The sequence below is a fragment of the Podarcis gaigeae genome, assembly GCF_964106915.1.
Source record: "Podarcis gaigeae genome assembly, chromosome: Z".
Lineage (NCBI taxonomy): Eukaryota > Metazoa > Chordata > Lepidosauria > Squamata > Lacertidae > Podarcis > Podarcis gaigeae.
Genome location: NC_139691.1, coordinates 5,939,299 through 5,962,845, shown reverse-complemented (window position 1 = coordinate 5,962,845; position 23,547 = coordinate 5,939,299). Strand labels below are relative to the sequence as shown.

Here is a 23,547-nt window from a genome sequence, read left to right as displayed (position 1 = left end):
TCATTCTACAAATGGGAGCCAAATGGTGGAAGGGCACCGGGAGAGGGAGGCCTCATTAAGGAAAGCATGCCTCAGTTTAAGAGCAGCTTTGGTTTAAGAACGGACATCCGGAACGGATTAAGTTTGTAAACCGAGGTACCACTGTACACACTTGGTTGGCATGTATAATACAGACTATGGAAATGTTGTTATTTCCATGCCCTGCTGAGCTGATTTGCCATCATTTTGCCAACAAGCACCTCCTTTCATCTTCCACTCTTTCATCTGCCCGATCAATGTTAGCAAAAACTCATCTTTTTGAAAGTGTGTGCGCAAACACACACACACACACACACACACACACAGAGAGAGAGAGAGAGTCACACCTTGTGTTGATCCATTGAAGGTGTAAATCAGGCATATGTTTTGGGACTTCAACTCCCATGATCCCCAGCTAAAAGAACCAGTGGTCAAGGATGATGGGAATTGTAGTCCCAGAACATCTGGAGGGCTGAGTTTGCCTATGTCTGCTGTAAATGAAACAATGCACTGAAAAGTTGTTAGTTTCCACCAGTCATGAAAAGAAAAAAAGTCAGTCAACATCAAGGGTAGTGGCACTGTGGCCAAACTGCTCCTAAAATTGAATGTTGGTTCTCACCAGATGGTTCTCCAGACTTTTCTGTATTTTAGGTGTGCAATCTGCAATAATTGTTTCTGCAGCCTAAGTACTACAAAACCCATGTTGCTGAATACATCTTGAAATACATCTTGAAAGGCCCTCTGACATCACTAGCGACTGGACTCTGTGACTCTAACAATTTGGACTAGGTGGGGCGGTCCTTCAGAGGCCTCCAGTACCTGCTACGGCAGATTGGTAGTTCTGAGGTTTCTGTCTGGTGAAACCTCTTTCATGCTAACCTAGGTGGGGAGCCCATGTGGCACCTTCCAGATGTAGCTGAACTATAACTCCCATTATCTCTGATTACTGTCCCTTTAATTTAATATATATGTGTGTGTGTGTGTGCGGGCAGGCGGGTGTGATGATGTGCATAATTTATAGATATATAATTTTGTAGAAGACAAGACTACAAATAAAATATAACAAACACATGAGATAACCCCCCCAGGATTTCAGAGGTAAGTAAAAACATAAAACAAAAGCCACTGATCAGTCTTGTTATTGGTGCAGCAATGAAACTGCAAACACATTTACAAAGCTAAGCAGGGTCCAATATGGTTTCAGGGGGTTGAACTAGGTGGCCTTCAGAAACCTTCCAATTCTACGAGTCTATGATTCTGTTCTTTCTCTTTTCACAAAGTCCACAGTGTGTAGCACAGAGTTCGCAAGATATTGGTGACTGAGCTCTGATGTCAAGTCTTTTAGCTATTAAGAGCTCCATAAACTCGCATACCTTGTTTGTGTCTTTGCAGATGCTGTTCCCTCGTTTGTTTATTTAATAAAGTCAAACCAGAGTGCATAAAAGGTTCTTTTATTGATATCCTCCTGTGTTAAACAGTTTTTGATTTAGCTTTTCTGACATGGCCAGAAACTAAGACTTTCTCGTGGCAAATTTCCACATGGATTTATTCATGCATTTCCAAAGACGCGTGAAGGTCAATGTAGCTACAATTAGCAAGTGGCCAATTAGTTATTTTTCTTTGCAATCTAAAATTTTGCCATTGTCTGTGGTGGCCAGGACAGGTGGTATGAGATCATATTGGCTACCGCTGATCTAGACAATTCATATTGGGATAAGGCTGCAGGTTCAAATGGGCAAGCTGTTTATGAATCTGCATTGATTAGCTCATCCCGAGTCTCACCACTCTGTACTAGAGAGCAGGCTCAGTGCCTCTTCTCCTCCCTGTAGTCCGTGTCTGGCTAGCTGAGTGGGGTCATGACAAGGCTGACAAAAGATCCAAAGAAAACTACAGCAGTGGTAGCTCAAAGGGGCAAGATACAAAAAGCAATAGCTACTGGTCTCCTGACCTGCCCTCCTTTACTCTGGTTCAAAATAGCCTGTATAAGTGAACGAAAGTAGCATGTGTTCCAAAATAGCTTTGTGGCATTGATGCTTCTGGGGTCCTGGATTAATTCCCCTGCAGGGGTGCAATCTAAAGTGCTGGCAGGCTGCATGGCCCTCACTACTTTGTAAAGCTGATAAAGTTCTTCCAAGGGTCACAGAAATGGCACCAGAGCATGCAGGTTCTCAAATGGATGTCCTGCAAAATGCATGCATATTCATATGAAGAGCCCTGTTGGATCCCATCAAATGCCAACCTAGTGTAGAATCCTTTTCCCCATAATATTCAACCGTAAGCTTATCGGAAGCCCATAAGCAGGACATGAGTGCAATAGCCCTCTGGGATTCCACAGTGCCTGGGATTTAGATATATTCTGCCTCTCATTAGATAGTAGGGGTGTTCACAGCCCCCATGACTTGACTCATATCTGTGTGGGGTTCAAAACACACACAATCTTATCTGTTTGTGTCTCTCTGTGCTGTGTTTCAGCTTCTGAGCTCTTTGTACAGTGAATACCTGAGTTTTCCCAGTTACTGTAATGGAGAATATAAAAATGGCCATGACTTTCCTGCCTTTTTCACCAAAGAGGATGAAATCTATGGGTATATGAGCCCTTGCAGAGTGAATTGAGCCCTGCCAAATTGCAGACAAATAGCTTCAGGGGCTTTTTGTGGTAAAAATAAAAGGTATATACTGTACTTTCTTCCATAATAAAGGAGAGAATAGGTGTGTCTTTATTACCTTAAAATAATTAAATGGTCGAATGAAGTTTATTATTACTTGCATATTTTTATTTATATATATAGGCCTCTGATAGCTTTGTAGTATGAGGCCGTCTAGAATTCTGAATAGTTCTATTGGCTTTGTTTTGGCAAACCAACATGGCATGTTTGGTTTTTTTCTTATTATCTAGAGCTCGTCAGTGCTCTGCAAGCAACTTTTTGCACAGCTTCACTCCTTGCAAAGCTCATAGAGAGAAATAGAGATAAATGATAAGCCCACAACTTACGTGCATTTAAATTGGGGAATGGAAGGGGGCGGGCATCTGGAAAAAAAAGACTTTGGCAATCCCACCCACTATTGAACCCAATGTATTTTGACCATATGTGATATTGGCTTTAGGCCTGATCCCAGGAACATAATCCCCACATAAATTGTGGGCTTACTGTATTGGAAAACAGTAAGAGCTGACACAAAACTTTGTGGGGCCTCGATCCAATTTGCGATGGGTGGGTATTGACACTGTACTTCAGTGCAGGATTGTGGGAGACTCTGAATCACCCCATCAACATGTCATTCAGCCCACATGTGAGACAAATGGGGCAGAGTACTAGACCCACTTCTTAAAGCCATGTATTTAAGATTGTTATATCCTGTTTTAAAGTCGTCCAAGACAGTGTTCATGACTATGACCACATTCTGTGGATTCGGAATCGAAAGGTTCTGAATGATAAGCAGTGAGTTTTAATGAGGTACATGCTTTATCCATATCTTGGAGGGGGAGGTTAAATGGTGTGGGGTTTTTTCAAGACAGGTAGTCCACATGGAAATGGGAATCAACGGACATGCGGGCACAGGCAAAGGGGCATAAAGTACATCAAGACTGAGCCATCTATCCCCATGGATCAGTTACACCTTTAGAACAAGTAATCCAAGTGTGAAGGGATTCAGAAGTATCTCTGGTCTGAGAAACTTACCTGCAAATCCAGTTTGGGCAGAAATGCCAATTAGAAAGCATTTCCCCCCCTCTTGCTTTGAGCCTTTTCACTCTAGCAAAGCTGGTGGCTTGTACTTTATGTACGTCACGTAATGCCAACAACACCATTTTATCTCTGAGGGCTTCCAGTGTAAATGACATGATTTTAACACACTGTGTCCATGTTCCCTCACAACAAGGCACTCCAGGGAAATCACAACTAAACAAGGTACACTGTGGCAATTAGTGACTGGATGTGGCAGTTGGGAGGGGGTGAAACAGCTTCTTCATTTCAAACCTACTGAGAACAGCTTAAAGGAAAGAGTGACTCACAAAATGGAAAGTAAAATTAAAAAAAACACAACCAATAAGCTTAAACTGGTTAGAAATTAGGTGTGATTTATGAGAAAATGCATCATATGTGTGAGACATTATATGCTGGCTTCTCAAGCTGAGATAGGACAATGGCTTTTTTTGTCCATGCATGCAGCCCCTTTTCTCCTCTCTTTTGCAGCATGAACATGCAGACCACAAACCTCTGATTCATCTTTGTTTCCCATTTTTCAGAAAAAGGAAACTATGGCCAGCAACTTCAGAATAAGGCACTATGACTTGGTGATGGCTGAAGCAAGGCAGAACCATGGCTTGAAGATGTTTGAAGATCCTGCCTTGTTCCAAATATGGTAGCTATAGTTTCCCTGTTTGGAAACTGCGGTTAACTAGAGGCTTCTGTTCAGAGTCATGGTGATGCCCACCACCAAAGAAAGGTGAAGGCCCAAGCAGGATGAAAATAGCAGGCCCTGGATTACGGAAAAGAGGGGATAAAACGCAAGGAGATTTTAGGACCTTGTACAAGGACTGAGGCAGCCTTGCAAGGGCTGTCAGAAGCCATACAGTTGACACGGTAATTTAAAATGGGCATAGAATTGTAAAGTAGCACAGGACCTGAAAGGTAATCTAGCCCAACTCCCTGCAATGCAGGGATCAAATCAATGTCTAAGCAGTGTCATGGAGCAACTGACAGAGCTTTGTGGTTTGGTCTAGGCTCTAGGGAATCAAGATGGAAGTGGGGTGTCCATGAAAACAGACAGTTTCCATGTTCTCACGTTCTCACAGTGGCCAACCAGAAGCCTATGGGGAGACCCAGGGGGATAGCATGGGTGCTGCTAGCGGGGTCGTGGGCCCGGGCATGGATTTTTGAGGGGACGTGAAGCAGGCACCCTGGCAGGGGCTCCCACAGTGCCTGGCCTGGTGTTCCTCTCCCGGCCTCAGAGGAAGCGGGATGGAGTAGGGTCACGATGGCAGCAGGGCTGGGTAGCTAATGCTACACGGCTGGGTAGCCGCAATACTATCATTGCTGTATTAATAATCTGCCCTTCATCCTAAGAACCCCGGGCAGGTTACAATATTAAAACACATATCACATTGGTGTACAACACACACACACACAAAACACATTTTAAAAAATCACCTGTAAAACAATTTTTTTAAAAAAATATATCCCAAAATGGCACTACAGTGGTACCTCAGGTTACATACGCTTCAGGTTACAGACTCCGCTAACCCAGAAATAGTGCTTCAGGTTAAGAACTTTGCTTCAGGATGAGAACAGAAATCGTGCTCCGGCGGCGCAGCAGCAGCAGGAGGCCCCATTAGGTAAAGTGGTGCTTCAGGTTAAGAACAGTTTTGGGTTAAGTACGGACGGACCTCCAGAACAAATTAAGTACTTAACCCTAGGTACCACTGTACTTTCAATATTTGCAGATGAAGCACAAGAACTTAGGAACAGAGACTTAATTCTGCATCTTGTAACTGCAGCACGTTTTGCTGTTGCTAGGCGCTGGAGGACACTGAACATATATGAAGCCTGATACGCTTATGTTTGGGATTTAATTTTGATGGAAAAGTTGACAGAAAAGTACAAGAAAAGAAGACAACACAATCATCTGCAAAGACGTGTTCTACTTTCACTTCATCTACAAACTACACAAAACACAAGGAAACCTGTGAAACAACACTTTTTAAGTCATCAGCTATTGAAGTAAGGTTATATTTTATTTAATACTAATACAACTGGATGTAGTTGGGGTTGTTACGGTGCGGACAGGGGGGAACTTTAATTGAATGTATGCTTTTTCCTGTATTCAATATATATAACATAGAATAACAATTAATAAAATTATTTAAAGTGAAGTGCCTCCTGAATTTCTGATGGAAAGCCAGGAAACCCACCACTCCCTGCTCTCCATTTATTACTTTATACCCCACCTGCACAGGTTTTCCTCACTTACCAGACTTTGGGAAGAGAGCGAGAGTTCTGACAGTGTCCCAGAGCCATTGTGTCAGCTTCCCAAGGCCAAGTAAGCATGGCAGCACCTTCTTTAACAGACTTTTGGAAGGAGGCGTGACAGCACTAGAATCCTCCTAGAGGCCAGTAAGGAAGGCACCTTCTCGCTTACCAGGGTCTGGGAAGGCCCCAGGGTCTCAGGGTCCCCCTTGCAACCAGAAGTGGTGGTCTCAGGGGCTCCTGACTTTGCAAGGTTTTGCCTTTGCATGTAGACCTCACATAAGTGGCAGGTACACTGTGACTGATTTGGCAAAATGACCAGAGAACCTATCTTATGCAGCATCCAGCAAATGTGGTGGTGGTGGTGGTAATAATAATAGGTCTTTGTTCTGATCCAGCTGGGCTGTTTCTAACGTCGTGTGGCAAGCATTCATTTTCCACCCATAAAAATCATTTACACCTCTGTCCAGTCATATTTGTAACTCGCAAAACATGTCAATTTAGTGCATGAACATCCGTCATAAATATGGGAAAGTATGACATAACTGTTTTCTGATATTAATAAATGTATTCCATTTACCCACAAAATTGTCTTTCTTTTTTTCCTCCCCCCTTTTTTTATCAATGTACCATGAAATGGCACATTTTTACTGTGAAATAAGCAATTTTTAACCATGGAGGGGGGAACCTTTAAAGAAATAATTATAACTAAACCAACCCTAACAGTTATTTAGTCAGCCAATTATAAGAGGAAATAATCTTTCCAGATGGAGCCCACAAATGTTTGCTTCATCTATATTTAGAGTTATGTAGCCTCTGTGCATGTTGTTGATTTTTTTAATTTTTTCATTTATTTATAATAAAAATTCCTACTCTGCAATTTCCTCTCGAAATGAAGATGTCCATTACCATCTTTGTACGTGACCGGCAAGGGGAATATTCACGTTCACTTCCACAATGCAGTCAACTGCAGAGCTTGCTATCACTAAGATTCCACAACTTCCACCTTCTAGAACGTTGGGTCCAGTTCTGGGTGCCTCCTTTTAAGAAAAATACATGGACAAACTAGGGCATGTTCAGAGGTGGACAACCAGGACGAGGAGAGCCTAGAAACCAAGTCCTAGGAGGTTTGGTTTAAAAAAAACTGGGTGTGTTAAAACAAGAGGAAAGATTAAGAGGAGACATAGCAATCCTGCCATTTCAGCATAATTTTCTGGAGGGCAGGGTTTTCCCCATGTAGAAGAGCCTAATAAGCGCTTGCTAGATCAGGTCAAAGGCCCATCTTGTCCAGGACTTTGTTCTCAGTGGCCAACTAGATGCCTATGGGAAGTTCACAAGCAGGACCTGAGTGCAACAGCACTCTCCTCACCAGCAATTCCCAACAACTCCCTGCCTACTGAGATCAAGCAGGTGCCTTCAATGTACTCTTTTTGGCACTTGATAAAAACCTTCTTGTTTAGACAAGCCTACCCAGACGCAGGTGGTGCTGTGGGTTAAACCACAGAGCCTCTTGGGCTTGCCGATCAGAAGGTCGGCGGTTCAAATCCTCGCGACAGGGTGAGCTCCCGTTGCTTAGTCCCTGCTCCTGCCAACCTAGCAGTTCGAAAGCACATCACAGTGCAAGTAGATAAATAGGTACCACTCCAGTGGGAAGGTAAACGGCATTTCTGTGTGCTGCTCTGGTTCGCCAGAAGCAGCTTAGTCATGCTGGCCACATGACCCAGAAGCTGTACGCCGGCTCCCTCAGCCAATAAAGCGAGATAGGCGCCGCAACCCCAGAGTCGTCCACGACTGGACCTAATGGTCAGGGGTCCCTTTACCCTTTACCTTCACCTTTTACCCAGACGCTAAGAAACTGAGGTGATTTTGATCAGTTTTAATATTCTTAACTTTCGCATGTTTGAAAGTACATTTGCAATTTTTCCCTTTATTTTACCGCTTTATCTTTTGTAAACATTTTTTTTTTAAAAAAATGATCAAGCAGTGTATAAATTTTATGAAATAAATAAAATAAACAAGCAGCGGCATTCTGCCTCCAGCAATACTGATAACTTTATATTCTATGAATTTGTTGAATCCTCTTTTAAATCCCTTCAATTTGAGGGTTGTTACTACATTCTGGGAGCAAATTCTACAATTCACTTATATGCTTTGTCAAAATTGTGGGAGAATCTGAAGCCAAAATTGCAAATGCACAGTTGCTAGAGAATTACAGACAGGGGACTGTCTGATGTTATATCCTCTAAACCAGTGGTTATATCCTCTAAACCTTTATAGAAGAAGGAGGAATAATTGAAAACTTAATCATCTTCCTGTCACAGCTAGGCCTGGGCAATATATCAACATATCACCCAGGACCAGTACGAGGGGCACACTGTGATGACAGTTTCACTCAGTGGTATATCATGGGTGAAACTTCCTTCTGAGTCCCCCTTCTACCAGCGCCAAGGGAGAAACAAGATGTAGCCGGGTGCTGGAGGCAAGGGGACTCAGAAGGCAGCGGTTCCACCAGCGATATACCGCTGAGTGAAGCCACCATCATCTGTCCTCATATTGGCAGAAGGAGAAACAAGCTACATCAGTGAGGTGCTGATTTTGTTCCTCCCTCTGCCTCTTTAGACTGCTTGGCCGAGGGGCGCACCATTGCCCTCACCTCAGCCAAGCAGTTTTACAGAGCCCTCAACCTGCCACCAGCTCACACGAACCAGCGCTGGGGTGGGGGCTCCGTTGAGGTGCTCCTCCTCCCCGGTTGAGAGAGCCCTGGCTGCTCAGCTGGGGAGGTGTGGGCTCTGTCACACTTCTCCCTTGAGCCTTGCTTCAGCCTTGCCAGGGGGGTCGGGCTTAGCCAGGCGGTGCACCAACAGCGTCAGGCCACCCTGCCTTGTGGACTTCACCCCGGGAGGATGGGCTGCGTCTTTCTACCCAGGGTGAATGACCATCCCAGGAGGAAAGAGCCAGCGCACCTGCATGGACAAAGGAAAAGCTTCGTCTGTCTTCAGGGAGTGGGGTGGGGTGAGCGAGCGAGGTTGCTCACACCACCACCCCCAAGCCAGCAAAAGCAGAGGGAGCCTCAGGAAGGAGCCCCGCCATCCCTGCCACTCATGTAAAACTATTGAGAAAACTTTACTTTTGAGACTTTCTGTTGAAACCTTTGCATAACCATTGTGCTACTGACCTTTGACGCCTATCTTGAACACATGGCTTAACGTTCTGCGCCACTAGTCCGTTACATTGTATTTATGAATTCTAATAGATTTATTTCTACCTTTTGAATGATATCATTATTTTATTACATATGCTTTAACAGTTATCAGCCTACGTGTTGTGTCTATATTTCTGTGATTGGTTCTCATTGCAACACAGGGGTTTGTTTTTGGCACTCGTGTGCGAGTGGCAAGGACACCAGGGCTCACTCAGCTGGGGACAGGAGCTTTTCCACACACCCACACCCCAGCCCGCAAGGTGCTGGGGTGAAAGTGCCTCAGCTCCGGCGGTGAGAGCTGAGGTACTTTCACCTCAGTGCCTTGCTGGCAGGGGCTGATGCAGTTTCTTTCAACATCGTGGTTTATCGCCAAACTGCAATGTTTGGTTGGTGATAAATCACGATGTTGCAAACCCAAAATCATCCAGCCCTCATCACAGAACACGCTACCTACCTTTAATGGGTTAGGTTGCCTGTAGGGTCTTCTCCACAGAGTTACACACCATTTTGAACTGGACAATGGTCTTTTGTAACTTTAAGAACTATTGCCTCACTGATTCGCATCAGTGTAGCTCCTTAATCCTGGCAGGACTTGTATGTGAGTAAACTTTACTTTTTTCTTGTTTACAAGTGATTTCTTTGTTAAAAGGGAAAGAGAGAAGGGAGATGATCCACGTCTACCTAAGCATCTTTGAATATCATAGTTGTTCGAGGTTATACAACCTTGTCTCTAAAAGCTTCTAAAGGTAAGCTATGCACAGATGGTGATTTTAAAAACTGCTGAAATAGGTATTTGCATTCTTACACAAGTAAGAATCTCTTGTATTATGAGGGGGGGGGACTTTTTCCCATACACTGTCTACACGCAATGAATAATTTTAAACACTTCTTTCATGCCCCTCTTACCTGCCTTTTCTCTAAACTAAAAAGCTTCAAATTCTTTCCATTATGAAGGAATCCAATACACAGAGAAAGAATTGAAGGGAGGGGGATAAAAAATATTTCATACCACCCAAAACAGCATGGAATTAACACCAATTCCTGTGAATGTAACATGCCTTCTGAAAGCAATCCTCTTCCATTCTCCGTGTCTGACACAAGGTTCAAGACCCCAAGTTCTCCATAAAATATCACATTATAAACCAATGAATAGAAAGTGATTCTATAGCCTTATTTGCCTTGTCCATTGATATATTTTGACCTCGGGTTGCTTGGCTATTTATTTATTTACTTGCTTAGATAGCTTGCTTACTTATTTACTTATTTGACCACTTACACCTAGCAAAGTTTGAGGTGGCTTCCAATTTATATCTCAACATAATTAAATCCAACCCTAACAATAAAAGTAAACAATCAGCAGTAAATGGGGTGAGAAGAGTATCATAAAGCAAAATCATAAAAGAGTTTAATAAAAAACCAAAACAGCAATAGCAGACTAAAACCACATCACCAGAGGATCTGGTTTAACTCACACCCACCCACCCTGGGAGCCTTTATTAAAGAAAGATTTTTTTTGGGGGGGGGCTCTCTTTGCACAAAAGATCTCTCTCCTGTCCTTGCCAACCACTTCTACGGCCAAGCAGTTTTTCCAGCTGATCCAAGAGAAATCTGCCATCCTGAATTTGATCTAATTCTCTCCTTTAGGGCAGCAGAGCACATAGAACCACAGAATTGTGGGGTTAGAATGAACCCTATTGTTCATCTATTCCAACCCCCTGTGGTGCAGATGTCCTTGCCCTCTTCCATAGAGGTGTTCAGATGCTACAAGTATACAGTCCATGTATAGCCGAGATACACGCTTCTAATCCACATGTATCCTTCAATGAATATACAGTTTATGAATCTGCACACAATAGCTGAGCTGTGCAAATCAACAAGGGTCCACTCCTTCACATGTGTAGAGAATAGCTGTAAACGTTTCCCCTTTCCCTTATTCCAAATAGGATTCCTCGCAAGAAAAGGGAAAAATTGACAGCTATGGTGTAGAGACAGCTTGTTCCTGTGTTCAGTGCAAAACACAAACAAGCCTCATGTGACAGTCCTTCAAGAATAGTGAGCGCGGCGGGGGATTGGAACTCTCACTTCTCACAACTGGGAAGCTACAGCCCTATCAATGCAGCTATAGACTGTATTAGCCATTTCTGCAGCTGCCATGCTGCCAGTCATATCCCGCAATTCTGAGCTCCTTTTCACAAGCCAGGCATCACCCGTCCTCTAGTTTGCAGCTGCCTATCATCCATGTAACACTCAGAAGACATCAAAGGGAAGCTATTGGTTTAATGGAAAGCACCCCCAAACAAAAGATTCCTCCTTACCTGTATATTTTATACCGGGTTGTAAATCCCTGACGATGTCTTTCCACAAAGGATAAGTAGCTCCGCGAGTGGTGGAAGGGCCCTCTGTCTGAAATAAGCCAATCAAATTCCTTGGAGACATGTTGGTTGGTCACAGCGGGTTGCTGGTGGGAGGGCTGTACTGTTATATGGTCCCATATAAAGAGGAAGTAGAGGAACTCAGCAAGCCTCCAGTTCATGCTTTTCTGTCTGCCTTTTTCCTCTCATTCTTGCTCCATTCTGTGGAGTCCTGTGTAGGGAGGGGAAAGAGGGAGTAGAGGAAAGGTGGGTAGGGAAGAAAGGAAAGAGAAAAACAGGGGCAAAGAAGAGCGGTTTCAGTGCTTGTTTTTAAATTATCAAAAGGATATTTGCCTACAGTTTCCACTTGCGTTCATCCAAAAGTATTCAGGAACTCACACCCAAACACTTTCCATTGCTGATTCCATTTCATTTTGCCTTCTGTATATGCTAGCCTGACTGTGCTCATTGGAAAACAAAGAGAAAGTTTGTGCTTTCAGCTAAAGGTATTTCGTAAAGATAGACAGATTGAGAGTTTCATAAAATTGCATAATTGTCCTTATAACAGCACATCAGTAGTGGGGAAATGAACCTCAAAAGCTACAGCAAATGGAATGGCAGCCTGTGTGTGACATGAGGCCTTGACGTTCATGCATGTGCACTGATGTACATCTGATCTTCAAGGCACAATGTCTCTGTCTCTTCCTTGGAGACTGCATTCTTGTGCATAATAACTCAGTATGTTCAAGGGGTTAAAAGGTAAAGGGACCCCTGACTGTTAGGTCCAGTTGTGACCGACTCTGGGGTTGCGGCGCTCATCTCACTTTACTGACCGAGGGAGCCAGTGTACAGCTTCCGGGTCATGTAGCCAGCATGACTAAGCCACTTCTGGTGAACCAGAGCAGCGCACAGAAATGCTGTTTACCTTCCCACCAGAACGGTACCTATTTATCTACTTGCACTTTCACGTGCTTTCGAACTGCTAGGTGGGCAGGAGCAGAGACCAAGCAATGGGAGCTCACCCCATTGCAGGGATTCGAACTGCCAACCTTCTGATCGGCATGTCCTAGGCTCTGTGGTTTAACCCACAGCGCCACCCGCGTCCCATTCAAGGGGTTACTCCCCAGCAAAGTGTTCTCCAAAGTGTTCTCTACAAGACTGCCTTGCCGCACATGACTGGATCAACCAGCGAAATTGCTACTACTAGAGGTGCCACATAATGCCAGTTCCACATTGGTAAGAACCTGATTGTTTAGTGTGGCAGTGACTACAACTTTGGAACTCCTTGCCTATTGAGATCAAGAAGCCACCTTCAGTGTTCACTTTTTGGTGCCTGCTAAAAGCATTCTTCTTTAAACAAGCCTACCCAGATGCTTAGAAAGTTGAGGTGATTTTAATCCTTTTCAGTAATTTAACTTCCGTATGTTTTAAAGTAGGGTTGTGAATTTTTTTGTTTTACTTTTTTTCTTTTCTTTTTTATAATCAAGCAGTATATCATTTTTATGAAATAAATAAACAAACTCTGGGTCCCAGGATGTAGTTGGACTGCACGTCCCATCACCCCAGGCAGCTTAGCCAATGGTCAGGGATGATGGGAGTGGTGGTACAACAAAATATGCAGTGGCCAGGCTACCTAAATGCCAGGTGTTCTCTCTGTTGTCCAGGAAGGGCATTAAGATCAACAAATAGGCCCTAGTTAGCCTTACAGAGGCATGATGCTTATCAGCTTCTTCACTGGTAATGCGGGTGTTGCAGAATGTGCTCCTTGCTGAAATGTGAGAGGCCCCCATCCTCACTGCCATTCGTCTTGCCCTGTTTACACACAAGCAGTTTCTTGACCTCTTAACACAAGAATTTTGTTTTAATTGCACAGCAGCTTTAATGGGATCGTTTTGTTGCTCATTTCAACACTGGTGGTTTGCATTTTAATGTTTTAATCATAGAATTGTAGAGTTGGAAGGGACACTGAGGATCATCTAATCTAGGAGTCACCAACCTAAGGCCCATGGGCTAGAAGCGGCCCACAGAGGTCGTTTGACCAGCCCACGTCACCCCTGAACCAAGCCACCTGCTCTCACGCTGCACTAAACCGGCGCAGCGCAATGCAGGGACTCGCTTCTGCGGTGCCGAGAATTGCATCTGCGCATGTGTGATGGTGGGATCTCCGTGGGACCGATCCAGCCCAGGCAAGATAAACTTTGCTGACCCCTGATCTAATCCAACCCCTCTGCAATGCAGCACCCATTACTTAAGCATCTAAAACTTAGGCATCTGCTTAAAAAACCTCCAATGACGGAGAGTCCACCACCTTCCTAGGGACTCCGTTCCACAGTCAAACAGCTCTTACTGTCAGAAAGATCTTCCTGAGAGTTCAAAGAATAGAATCATAGAGTTGTTAGGGTACACCAAGGTTCATCTAGTCCAACCCCTACAATGGTGGAATCTCAGCTAAAGCATCCATGACTGATGGCCATCCAACCTCTGCTTTGAAACCTCCAAAGAAGGAGAGTCCACAACCTCTCGTGGGAGTCTCTTCCACTGCCAAACAGCTCTTAATGTCAGAAAGCTTTTCCGTATATTTAGTCGGAATCTCCTTTCATGTAACTTGAAACCATTGGTTTCAGTCCTACCCTCCAGAGCATGAGAAAACAAGCTCGTTCCCTCTTCCATGTGACAGCCCTTCAGGTTTCTGAAACTGGTCGTCATATCTCCTTTCAGTCTCCTCTTTTCCAGGCTAAACATACCCGGCTCCTTCAACTGATTGTCATAAGGCTTAGTTTTCAGTTAGATCGTTTCATTTTAAAATGCAGACTGAACATAATTCTGCTCCATCCTGATACTGAATTGGAATCTTATTTCATGAAGCCATTGGTTCGGGTCCTATCATCCAGAGGAGAAAACAAGCTTGCTCCATCTTCCATGTGACAGCCCTTTAGATATTTAAAAATTATCATATCTCCTCACAGTCTCCTCTTCTCCAGCCTAAACATACCCAGCTCCCTCAACCGCTCCTCAAAATGTTTGGTTCGAGACCCTTGATCATCTTGGTCACCCTCCCCTGCACACGTTCCAGCTTCTCAATATCCTTCCTAAATTGTGGCACCCAGGTTTAGACACAGTACTCCAGGTGTGGTTTGACCAAGGGAGAATACAGTGGTACTAAGAAGTGGACATTATACTTAAGTTGATGCAGCCTAGAATTGTTAGCTATTGACTTACATTAAACTTCTTTTCACAAGCCAGGTTCCCCCATCTTCTGGGGTTGTTTTCTTCCTTGCATTTTTAATTATGTTGTATTTTTCATTCTGTGTTTTAACAACGTTGTGCAACTGTTGCTTTTTTTCTGTTTAGAAAGTAGGTATCAAGCAATATATACTTTACTTCTACTACCACCAGTGCTTTTATTCAAGAAAATAGGTGCCGGAACTCACCATGAAGTTGTTACGGTAAGTCAGCAGGTAACTCGAGCCAGATTCCAATGCCCCTGATTATTTTACCCTGCAAGTAAAACAAATGTGCCCCCACCTCTCTCATTTTCTTAGATTCAGGCGGATGGCTAGGACAGCTTGGAAGGGCCCTTGCACAATCGTGTGTCTGAATGCAACAGTAGATGCTTAGCTGGAAAGCTTAAAGCCCACCATTACTACACAGGAGAAAGACTGAAGATACACAAATTAGCCCCGTCCCAGTGATGGCTAGGAGTGGCTAGCTGCTAGGTAGAGTCATAGACCTTTAAAAAAGTGTAGACTTGCACATGCTGCCCAGATTCTGTTATGAATTCAAATGTTTGATTTGGGCTTCTGAGAAGTACATTAAGGCAAGAAGAGGGCAGGGGGAGCACCACCCTACAATGGCATGCACCTGAAAGGTGCTCGAACTGTGCTCCAATGTGCCCTGACTGAAAAAAGCACCGACTACCACTATGAATAATATTAGTAATAATGGCAGTTCTTTTACAAAAATATCTGAGGGCACAGGTTGGGGAAGCCTGTACTACAGCAGTATTCTTTAACTTTGGGTTGCAGCACATCTCTCGCACTCTCTCTATAGTTTTAGATGGTTAGTTAAAATGCACCTTTTTTGGCAATGTTTAGAAGAGAGACTTGATTGAGGCTACTAGTAATTTTCCTCTACTGCTTTGTTATGTGCTCTTTATAGGATTCTGTTATGAATTTTATGTGATCACTTTAAGAGACCACTACGTGAAGAATCAAAGTGGTGACTTCCAAAGTTGACAAGAAATGATATCAGAAAGTATATAGAAACTGTCAGAGGCACATGAATCTAATGAAATGTCCAAGGTTTTATGATTGGAATGAGCATAGAACTCCGAATCATTCTGAAGGGAGTGGGCATGCTAACTGTAAGCTAGCCCTGCACTGAGCAATTAAGAAACAAAATGCAATTAAGCATCGTCAGAAGTAATTAAGTAAATAAGTTGAGTAATTAAGCTTGTGATTTGTGGGCTATATCACCTGCACAAATGGATTTTTGTCATAAAATGACTATAATAGAGAATGGGACTTGAAGGGAGGGAGAAGATGAAGATGAGGTTACTCCTCATCTTCAAAAAGGGGGGGGGGGAGAAGACCCAGGTAACTACGAACTGGTAAGCTTGAAATCGTTACCAGGAAACAGATAATACCTAGAACAGATAATTCAACAGTTGGTCTGTGAGAATTTAGAAAAGGATTCTGTGATTACTAAGAGCCAGAATGGGTTTCTCAAAAATAAGTCATGCCAGAAGAATCTCATTTCTTTTTTTGATGAAGTTACAAGCTTGGTGGATCAGAGGAATGCTGTGTATCTTGATCAGTAAGGCTTTTGACAAAGTCCCCCATGATATTCTTGTAAGGAAGCTGGTAAAATGTGGGTTGGATGAGGTAACTGTTAGGTGGATTTGTAGCTGGTTGACTGACTGAACCCAAAGAGTACTCATTAACGGTTCCTCGTCATCCTGGAGAAAAGTGACAAGTGGGGTTCTGCAGGGTTCTGTCCAGAGCCTGTTGTTCAACACCTTTAGAAATGACTTGGATGAAAGAATTTAGGGGATGCTCATCAAATTTGCAGATGACACCAAAGTGGGAGGGATAGCTAAAGCTACAGAAGACAGAATCAGAATTCAAAATGACTTTAACAGATTGGAGAACTGGGCTCAAGCTAACATTATTAATTTCAGTAGGGAGAAATTTAAGGTCTGCACTTAGAAGAACCAGATGCACAAATAGAAGATGGGGACACCTGGCTTACTAGTAGGACATGTGAAAAAGATCTAGGGGTCTTGGTGGACCACAGGCTTAACATTAGTCAACAGTGTGATCTAGCAGCAAAAAAAGGTAATGCTATCCTAGGCTGTATCATCAGAAGTATAGTGTCTAGATCAAGGGAAGTAATAGTACCACTTTATTCTGCCTTGAACAGACCACAGCTGGAATACTGTGTCCAATTCTGGGCACCACAATCTAAGAAGGATGTTGACAAGCTGGAATATGTGCAGGAGGAGGGCAACCAAGATGATCAAGGGTCTGGAAACCAAGACTTATATGAAGTGCTTGAAGGAGTTGGGTGTGTAGCCTGCAAAAGAGGAGACTGAGAGGAGATATGATAGCCACCTTCAAATACCTGAAGGGCTGTCACATGGAAGAGGGAATAAACTTGTTTTATCCTGCTCTGGAGGGTAGGACTTGAACCAGTGGCTTCAAGTTACAAGAAAGGAAATTCTGATTAAACATACGGAAAACCTTTCTGACAGTGAGAGCTGTTTGGCAGTGGAACGGTCTCCACCAGGAGGTTGTGGACTCTTCTTCTTTGGAGATGTTTAAGCAGAGGTTGGACGGCTGGCTGTCATGGATACCCAGAACCAAAAAGGTTCGCAGGATACCCAGAACCAAAAAGGTCCCTATCTCAGAGGTCTCAATTCTATTGCAGTTTTTGAAAACAGGTAAGAAACAGCAGCAGTTATTTCCAAGCTGTTGTTTCTTATCTTCTCCATTCCCTTGTGCAAATGAGTGAGCACCCTGCCCCCAGCTCTCCGTGCATGCATGCCAAAGAATGGAGGAGTTGGGTGTGTGTGAAGATGACCACAATTAATGGCTGGTTTGCAAGTCAAGTCAGTATTGCTGGACTCCTGATCATGGCTTGAGGTCATCTGCTAACACAAGGACACAAAATGCCATCACATGGCTTTCTACCTATCTACATACTGACGGGGGCAGCTTACTCCTCAGAAGACCGGCCTCATTACGGGCTAAACTTCATGTGCTGGAGAGGCATACAGTGGTACCTCGGGTTAAGAACTTAATTCATTCTGGAGGTCTGTTCTTAACCTGAAACTGTTCTTAACCTGAAGCACCACTTTAGCTAATGGGGCCTCCCGCTGCCGCTGCACCGCCAGAGCACGATTTCTGTTCTTATCCTGAAGCAAAGTTCTTAACCCAAGGTAGTATTTCTGGGTTAGCGGAGTCTGTAACCTGAAGTGTATGTAACCTGAAGTGTATGTAACCTGAAATACCACTGTAATCAAATTGTTGTCATTGCATCTGGTTTAGCCCTGAGTAGGTGAATGACTGTCAGTCAGTGTAGTCCACTCATGTTCTACAATCAAAGAAGGAGATAGGTTGATAGTAAAGAGAACTCATGGGAACTCAGGCCTGGGGGACAAATGTATATAAGGGCATTGGAACTCTCCATAGGCCATGCCACTCCCTTCCCATGCCCCTCCCCCACCCCACCTGTTGGTTTATCCAAACAAGGTAGGATCAGAAACCATGGGTTGATCTTCAGTTCTTCGGGTGAACTAAAGTTTAAATTAACCCTGTTCAGATGAACAATGCAGTGTGTTTCATTTCAAATGGAAGGGAATGCTTCTGATTTCCTTGCAACTATACCAGAGGAGAAGCCTTGAGCGAGGGGGTGCACAAGCTTGAGACTTGTGCATGTAATACTAAACTATGGTTTAGCATTATATCAAAGCCCTTCCATAGTGGGTTACTGAAATGGCTATTGAATTACTGATCCAGGCCTGAGATTCCCACCTTTGCATTAAATTTTAAAACACCAGGTCAGTGGTCCTCCGCATAAAATGCCCCCTTTTAGAGGGTCATTACAAAGCTTCATATTCCAGGCTTGCCCTTGGCTTCTAACATCAGACTTAGATGTCTGTTCCCCTTCAAACAAGATGTTCTCTCACTTTCCCAGCCTCACATAACCTGTTCTTGCTAGATTTGGGGGAATCAGAGATTATAAAACTCGATAATGAAACAAGCTGCCTCTCACTTCACGTTCACACACAATTAGTCTATGTATGGTTGTTCTTATTTTCATGTCCCACATTTCATAAGACACCCCCACCCCCGCAATGCACAAAAGAAGAAGAAGGTCACAGCTTCCTGTGGCTTTCACTGGAGAAAAACAGCTAACGAATTGCTCTTGGTAGACCACTTTGCTGCAGCTCTACTACCTGCCTTCAGGGCTACATAACATTCTGAAAGGTAAAGAATTGAACAATGAGTCAGCTGAAGAGCTGGCATTGAGGGAAGAATATAAGGTGGTCTGAAAGGAGGCTCTAACATCAGCCGAACCTCTCACTCTGAGACTTACATCCAGTTCATCAGGTCCTATGGGCTGGCCCAGCCTGGATGTTATGCTTAAACCAGTGTGGTGCCTGCCAGAGGCTGTTGAACTCCAACTCCCTTCAGCCTCACTTAGCATGGCCAATGGTCAGCAATGATCGGAATTGGAGTTTGATAATATCTAAAGAGCACCACATTGACCAACATGCTAAACCATTGTTAAAAATGGTGAGAATGAACCACAGCAAGCATCAGGGTCGCACATTTCCCCCCTCCAATATAATTGTGAGGAGGAAATTGGAATTTTTTGCTCCCATTTTTGAATAATCACAGTTTCTTCAACCATCTGAACTCAGCAAACTGTGGTTAATGTAAATATAGTTTTATTCGAAACAAGCAAACTTCGAAGCTGGCTGTGAAGCTGGCTTGTTTAAACACAAAGGTGCCATTGACCACAGTTCAGGGTGGGTATGGAGAACCTGTGGCATTCCAGATGTTGCTAGATTCCAAGTCACATCGGCCCTAGCCAACAAAGTCAATGGTCAAAGATTATGGGAATAGAACTGCCACAACATCCAGAGGGCCACAGGTTCCCCAACAGAAGCTGAAGGATAGGGATTGGCTGAATTCACCCAATGAGCTTTATGGCTTAACAGAAAGCTTTGCAGCCAAACAGAGATTTGAGCCTGCACTTCCTCAACAAATTTTAACACTTCCAAACGATTGCATCAGCTGGTTACATATACATATACATATACATATACATATACATATACATATACAAAAACACACAGACACACACATACTACCACCACCAAAGCTCTTTGTGTGCTACAAGCAGTGTAAATTATTCACCAGCAAGAACCTATTACATCAAAAATCACTTTTAACATGAGGGAAAGCTATCTGGCCTGGAGAACAGATGTGTTCCTTCTCAGGTACTTTCAAACTTCAGAGGGGTATCCTAACCTTGAATTCTGCTCTGACATATATCAGACACAAATATTAAGTGTGGAATGTGTTTTGGAGTTTCTCTCATCAATCAAGCTTGCTTTCTGTTGTTTTTTCTTTGTTAATCCAGATATCAGAATGTTCTTTCTCTCTCTGTGACAAGAAGAAATTGCAGTCTCTACCAGTTGCCTTTGCAAAATGTGTAACAGGATACAGGGTTGAGGAAGGGCAAGGTGCAATGCAGAAGTGGAAAAGATGGAGTTTGTATTGATTCTTGGCGCATGCAGAGAAATATGCACTCCAAGAACCAGGACAGGGGTATTGTACTTCTGTGAAACACTGAATGTGTTAGGGGCAATTCAGCTGCAATCAATGTCCCCCAAATGCTGGAGTCTGCAAGCAAGTTTGAAAATAACAGAAGACAGGAGAGCCATTGCCACTTTAAATTAAAGTGTGCCATTTAATGCGTGCATGTGTGTGCGTGCACACAGGAGTTAATGAAGCACAGGGGGCTAAATAATGGTGGCATTGTGTCAGCAGGAGGGAATGAGTCCAATTTTTCAAAGGCAACTGGTGACCAAAAATGATTGCTTTGAACACCCATAGTAAACATGACTTTTATTATGTAGTTTTGTTATATTGCTGTTTTTTGCGTAACAAATAAATAGGGTATGCGGGGGGGAGAAGGATTGAAACCATGGTGTGAAGCAGGGGGCTCTTAATACTTTGCTCTGTAGGTCTGGAATAATAGCAACATTGTTATAGTTATTGTTATTTTATTTATACCCCGTCCATCTGGCTGGGTTTGCCCAGCCACTCCGGGCAGCTCACAGCATATATTGAAACATACTAAAACATCAAACATTAAAAACCTTCCAATACAGGGCTGCCTTCAGATGTCTTCTAAAAGTTGTGTAGTTCTTTATCCCCTTGACATCTGAAGAAGGGATGGTGCCATTACCGAGAAGACCCTCTGACTGGTTCCTTGTAACTTTGCCTCCAGTGAGGGAACCTCCAGAAGTCCGTCGGCGCTGGAACTCAGTGTCTGGGTTGAATGATGGGGGTGGAGATGCTCCCTCAGGTATACAGGACTGAGGCTGTTTAGGGCTTTCAAGATCAAAACCAACACTTTGAATTGTGCTCGTAAACACACTGGGAACAAATTAAGATTTTTTTAGGACTGGTGTTATATGGTCTCAGCAGCCACTCCCAGTCACCAGTCAAGCTGCTGCATTCTGGATTAGTTGTAGTTTCTGGGTCACCTTCAAAGGCACTGCAGTAGCCCAAGTGATCCATCCTCCAACTGCCTCCAGACACTCACACAGGACCTTCACTGCCTTCACTGGTTCTGATTTGAAGGAGAGGTAGAGCTAGGTATCATCTGCATACTGGTGAACATCCAGCCCAATCCCCCTGATGATCTCTCCCAGCAGCTTCATGTAGATGTTGAAAAGCATGGGGGAGAGGACAGAACCCTGAGGCACCCCACAAGTGAGAGCCCAGGGGTCTGAACACTCATCCCCCACCACCAATTTCTGAACACGGTCCAGGAGGAAGGAGCGAACTACTGTATAACACCGCCCCCAGCTCCCTGCCCCTCTAGATGGTCCAGAAGGATGTTACGGTTGATGGTATGAAAAGCTGCTGAGAGATCCAGCAGAACTAGGAAACAGATCTCACCTTTGTCCCCAGCCCGCCAGAGATCATCAACCAGTGCGACCAAGGCAGTTTCAGTCCCATGATGAGGCCTGAATCCTGACTGGAATGGATCCAAGTGGTCCACATCCTCCAGGCATGCCTGGAGTTGTTCAGCGACCACCTGCTCAATCATTTTGCCCAAGAATGGAAGATTTGAAACTGGGCGATTGTTGCCATATTGGCTGGGTCCAAAGATGGTATTTTAAGAAACAGTTTAATAACCACTTCTTTAAATAGGTCTGGGAACCTCCCTCACAGAGGAAGGCATTCACCACCCCACGGAGCCCATTGCCCAGCCCTTCCCAGCTCGCTTTTATTATCCAGGATGGGCAAGGATCAAGGAGACAGGTGACTAGTTTCATTCGTCCAAGCAGCTTGTCCACATCCTTGGAGTTAACAGATTGGTATTGATTCCATGCAACTTGACCGGACAGGACTCTAGCACTCTCCCAGCCCGGCCTCACTACCATGGTGAAATCTACCTCTTTCCAAATCTGAGTGACTATCTGCAAGAATTCATTGCAGGAGATCTTGAGGTGCTCATCAGGCCCCGATGACGAAGCTGGTTCCGTTAGATTGCAAACCACTGAAAGAGTCTCCTGTTGCTGTTTTCTGCAGATGCAATTAGGCAGCGAAGAAGGTCCTCTTCGTCATCCCTATCACCACTTGGTAGGCTCAACGTTGAGCTCTAACCTGTGTCCGATCTGATTCAGAATGAGTTTTCCTCCACCGATGCTCTAGCCATCTCAGCAATTGTTTCATCACTCTCAGCTCCCAGGAAAACCATGGGGCTGTCTGGGCTCCATGCAACTGGAGAGGGCACTTCGAAGTCAGATAGTCAATAGCCCTGGTTAACTCTGCATTCCAGTGGGCCACCAGGGAATTAGCTGAAAGGCCATCAACATGGGATAAAACATCTCCTACCACTCTCTGGAAACCATTTGGATCCATTGTAGCAGGGTGGACCATCCAAATTGGTCCCACCTCCCAGTGGAGGGGAAGGGTCACAGAGAAGTCCAGTTGCACCAGGAAGTGATCCGACCATGGCACTTCTTTTGTTTCATTTTTACTTAGTGTCAGATCACCCACATCCATAAAGGTGAACACCAGATCGAAGGCATGTCTGTGGCTATGTGTTGGGCCAAACTTATTCAGGGACAGCCCCATGGAGGCCATGCTTTCCACGAAGTCCTGAGAGGCTCCTTGTAAGGTCGTGACAGAATGTATGTTAAAATCTTGGGTTTCAGAGGACATATTCTCACCCCTACCCGGAGATGCTAGGGATTGAACACGAGATCTTCTGCATACTAAGCAAATGCTATACCACTGAGCTATGGCCCTTCCATGTAGCTGATAATGGCTGAAAACACCAGTGCACTGGTGTTAAAGGTTGTGTTGGAGAGAGTTTGATCACACACCCCTTCCTACTTTCTTGCAGAAAACATTTACCCTTAAGTTCACTCCTAGGAACTCCTAGTGAACACAGGTCTTTGTCTAAATATTGGATTGAGGCAACGCTGAACAGACATAAAGTTATCCAGCTTGGGAATACACCTGGGAGAAACATTGCTTTTATACAGGTGATCCATAATGCTGGCATGAAATCAAAGAATGCATATTTCAGCACCATCCATTCTTGATAAGGAAGATCATTCATCACCATAAAAAGTGGAAGGAAGGGCGTAGCAGCAAGATGAGACTCCGAGGTCTTCAGTACAACCCCATTATCTTAGGGATGGGAAACCTTCCTCAGCCCAAGGGGCCACATTTCCTCATTGGCAAACTTCAGG

At 44.1% G+C, this 23,547-nt stretch overlaps 1 protein-coding gene across 2 annotated transcripts in view; it reads right to left on the bottom strand.

The window, feature by feature from the left end:
- The window catches only part of BRINP1 (BMP/retinoic acid inducible neural specific 1), a 109,026-nt gene that overhangs the window by 59,817 nt on the left and 25,662 nt on the right, over positions 1–23,547 (bottom strand). For both annotated transcript variants that reach the window (XM_083721733.1, XM_083721734.1), the window contains exon 2: positions 11,502–11,769. In XM_083721733.1, coding sequence (XP_083577859.1) covers positions 11,502–11,719 — 218 coding nt within the window. In that variant the 5' untranslated portion in view covers positions 11,720–11,769. The remainder of the gene's footprint in view (positions 1–11,501; positions 11,770–23,547) is intronic.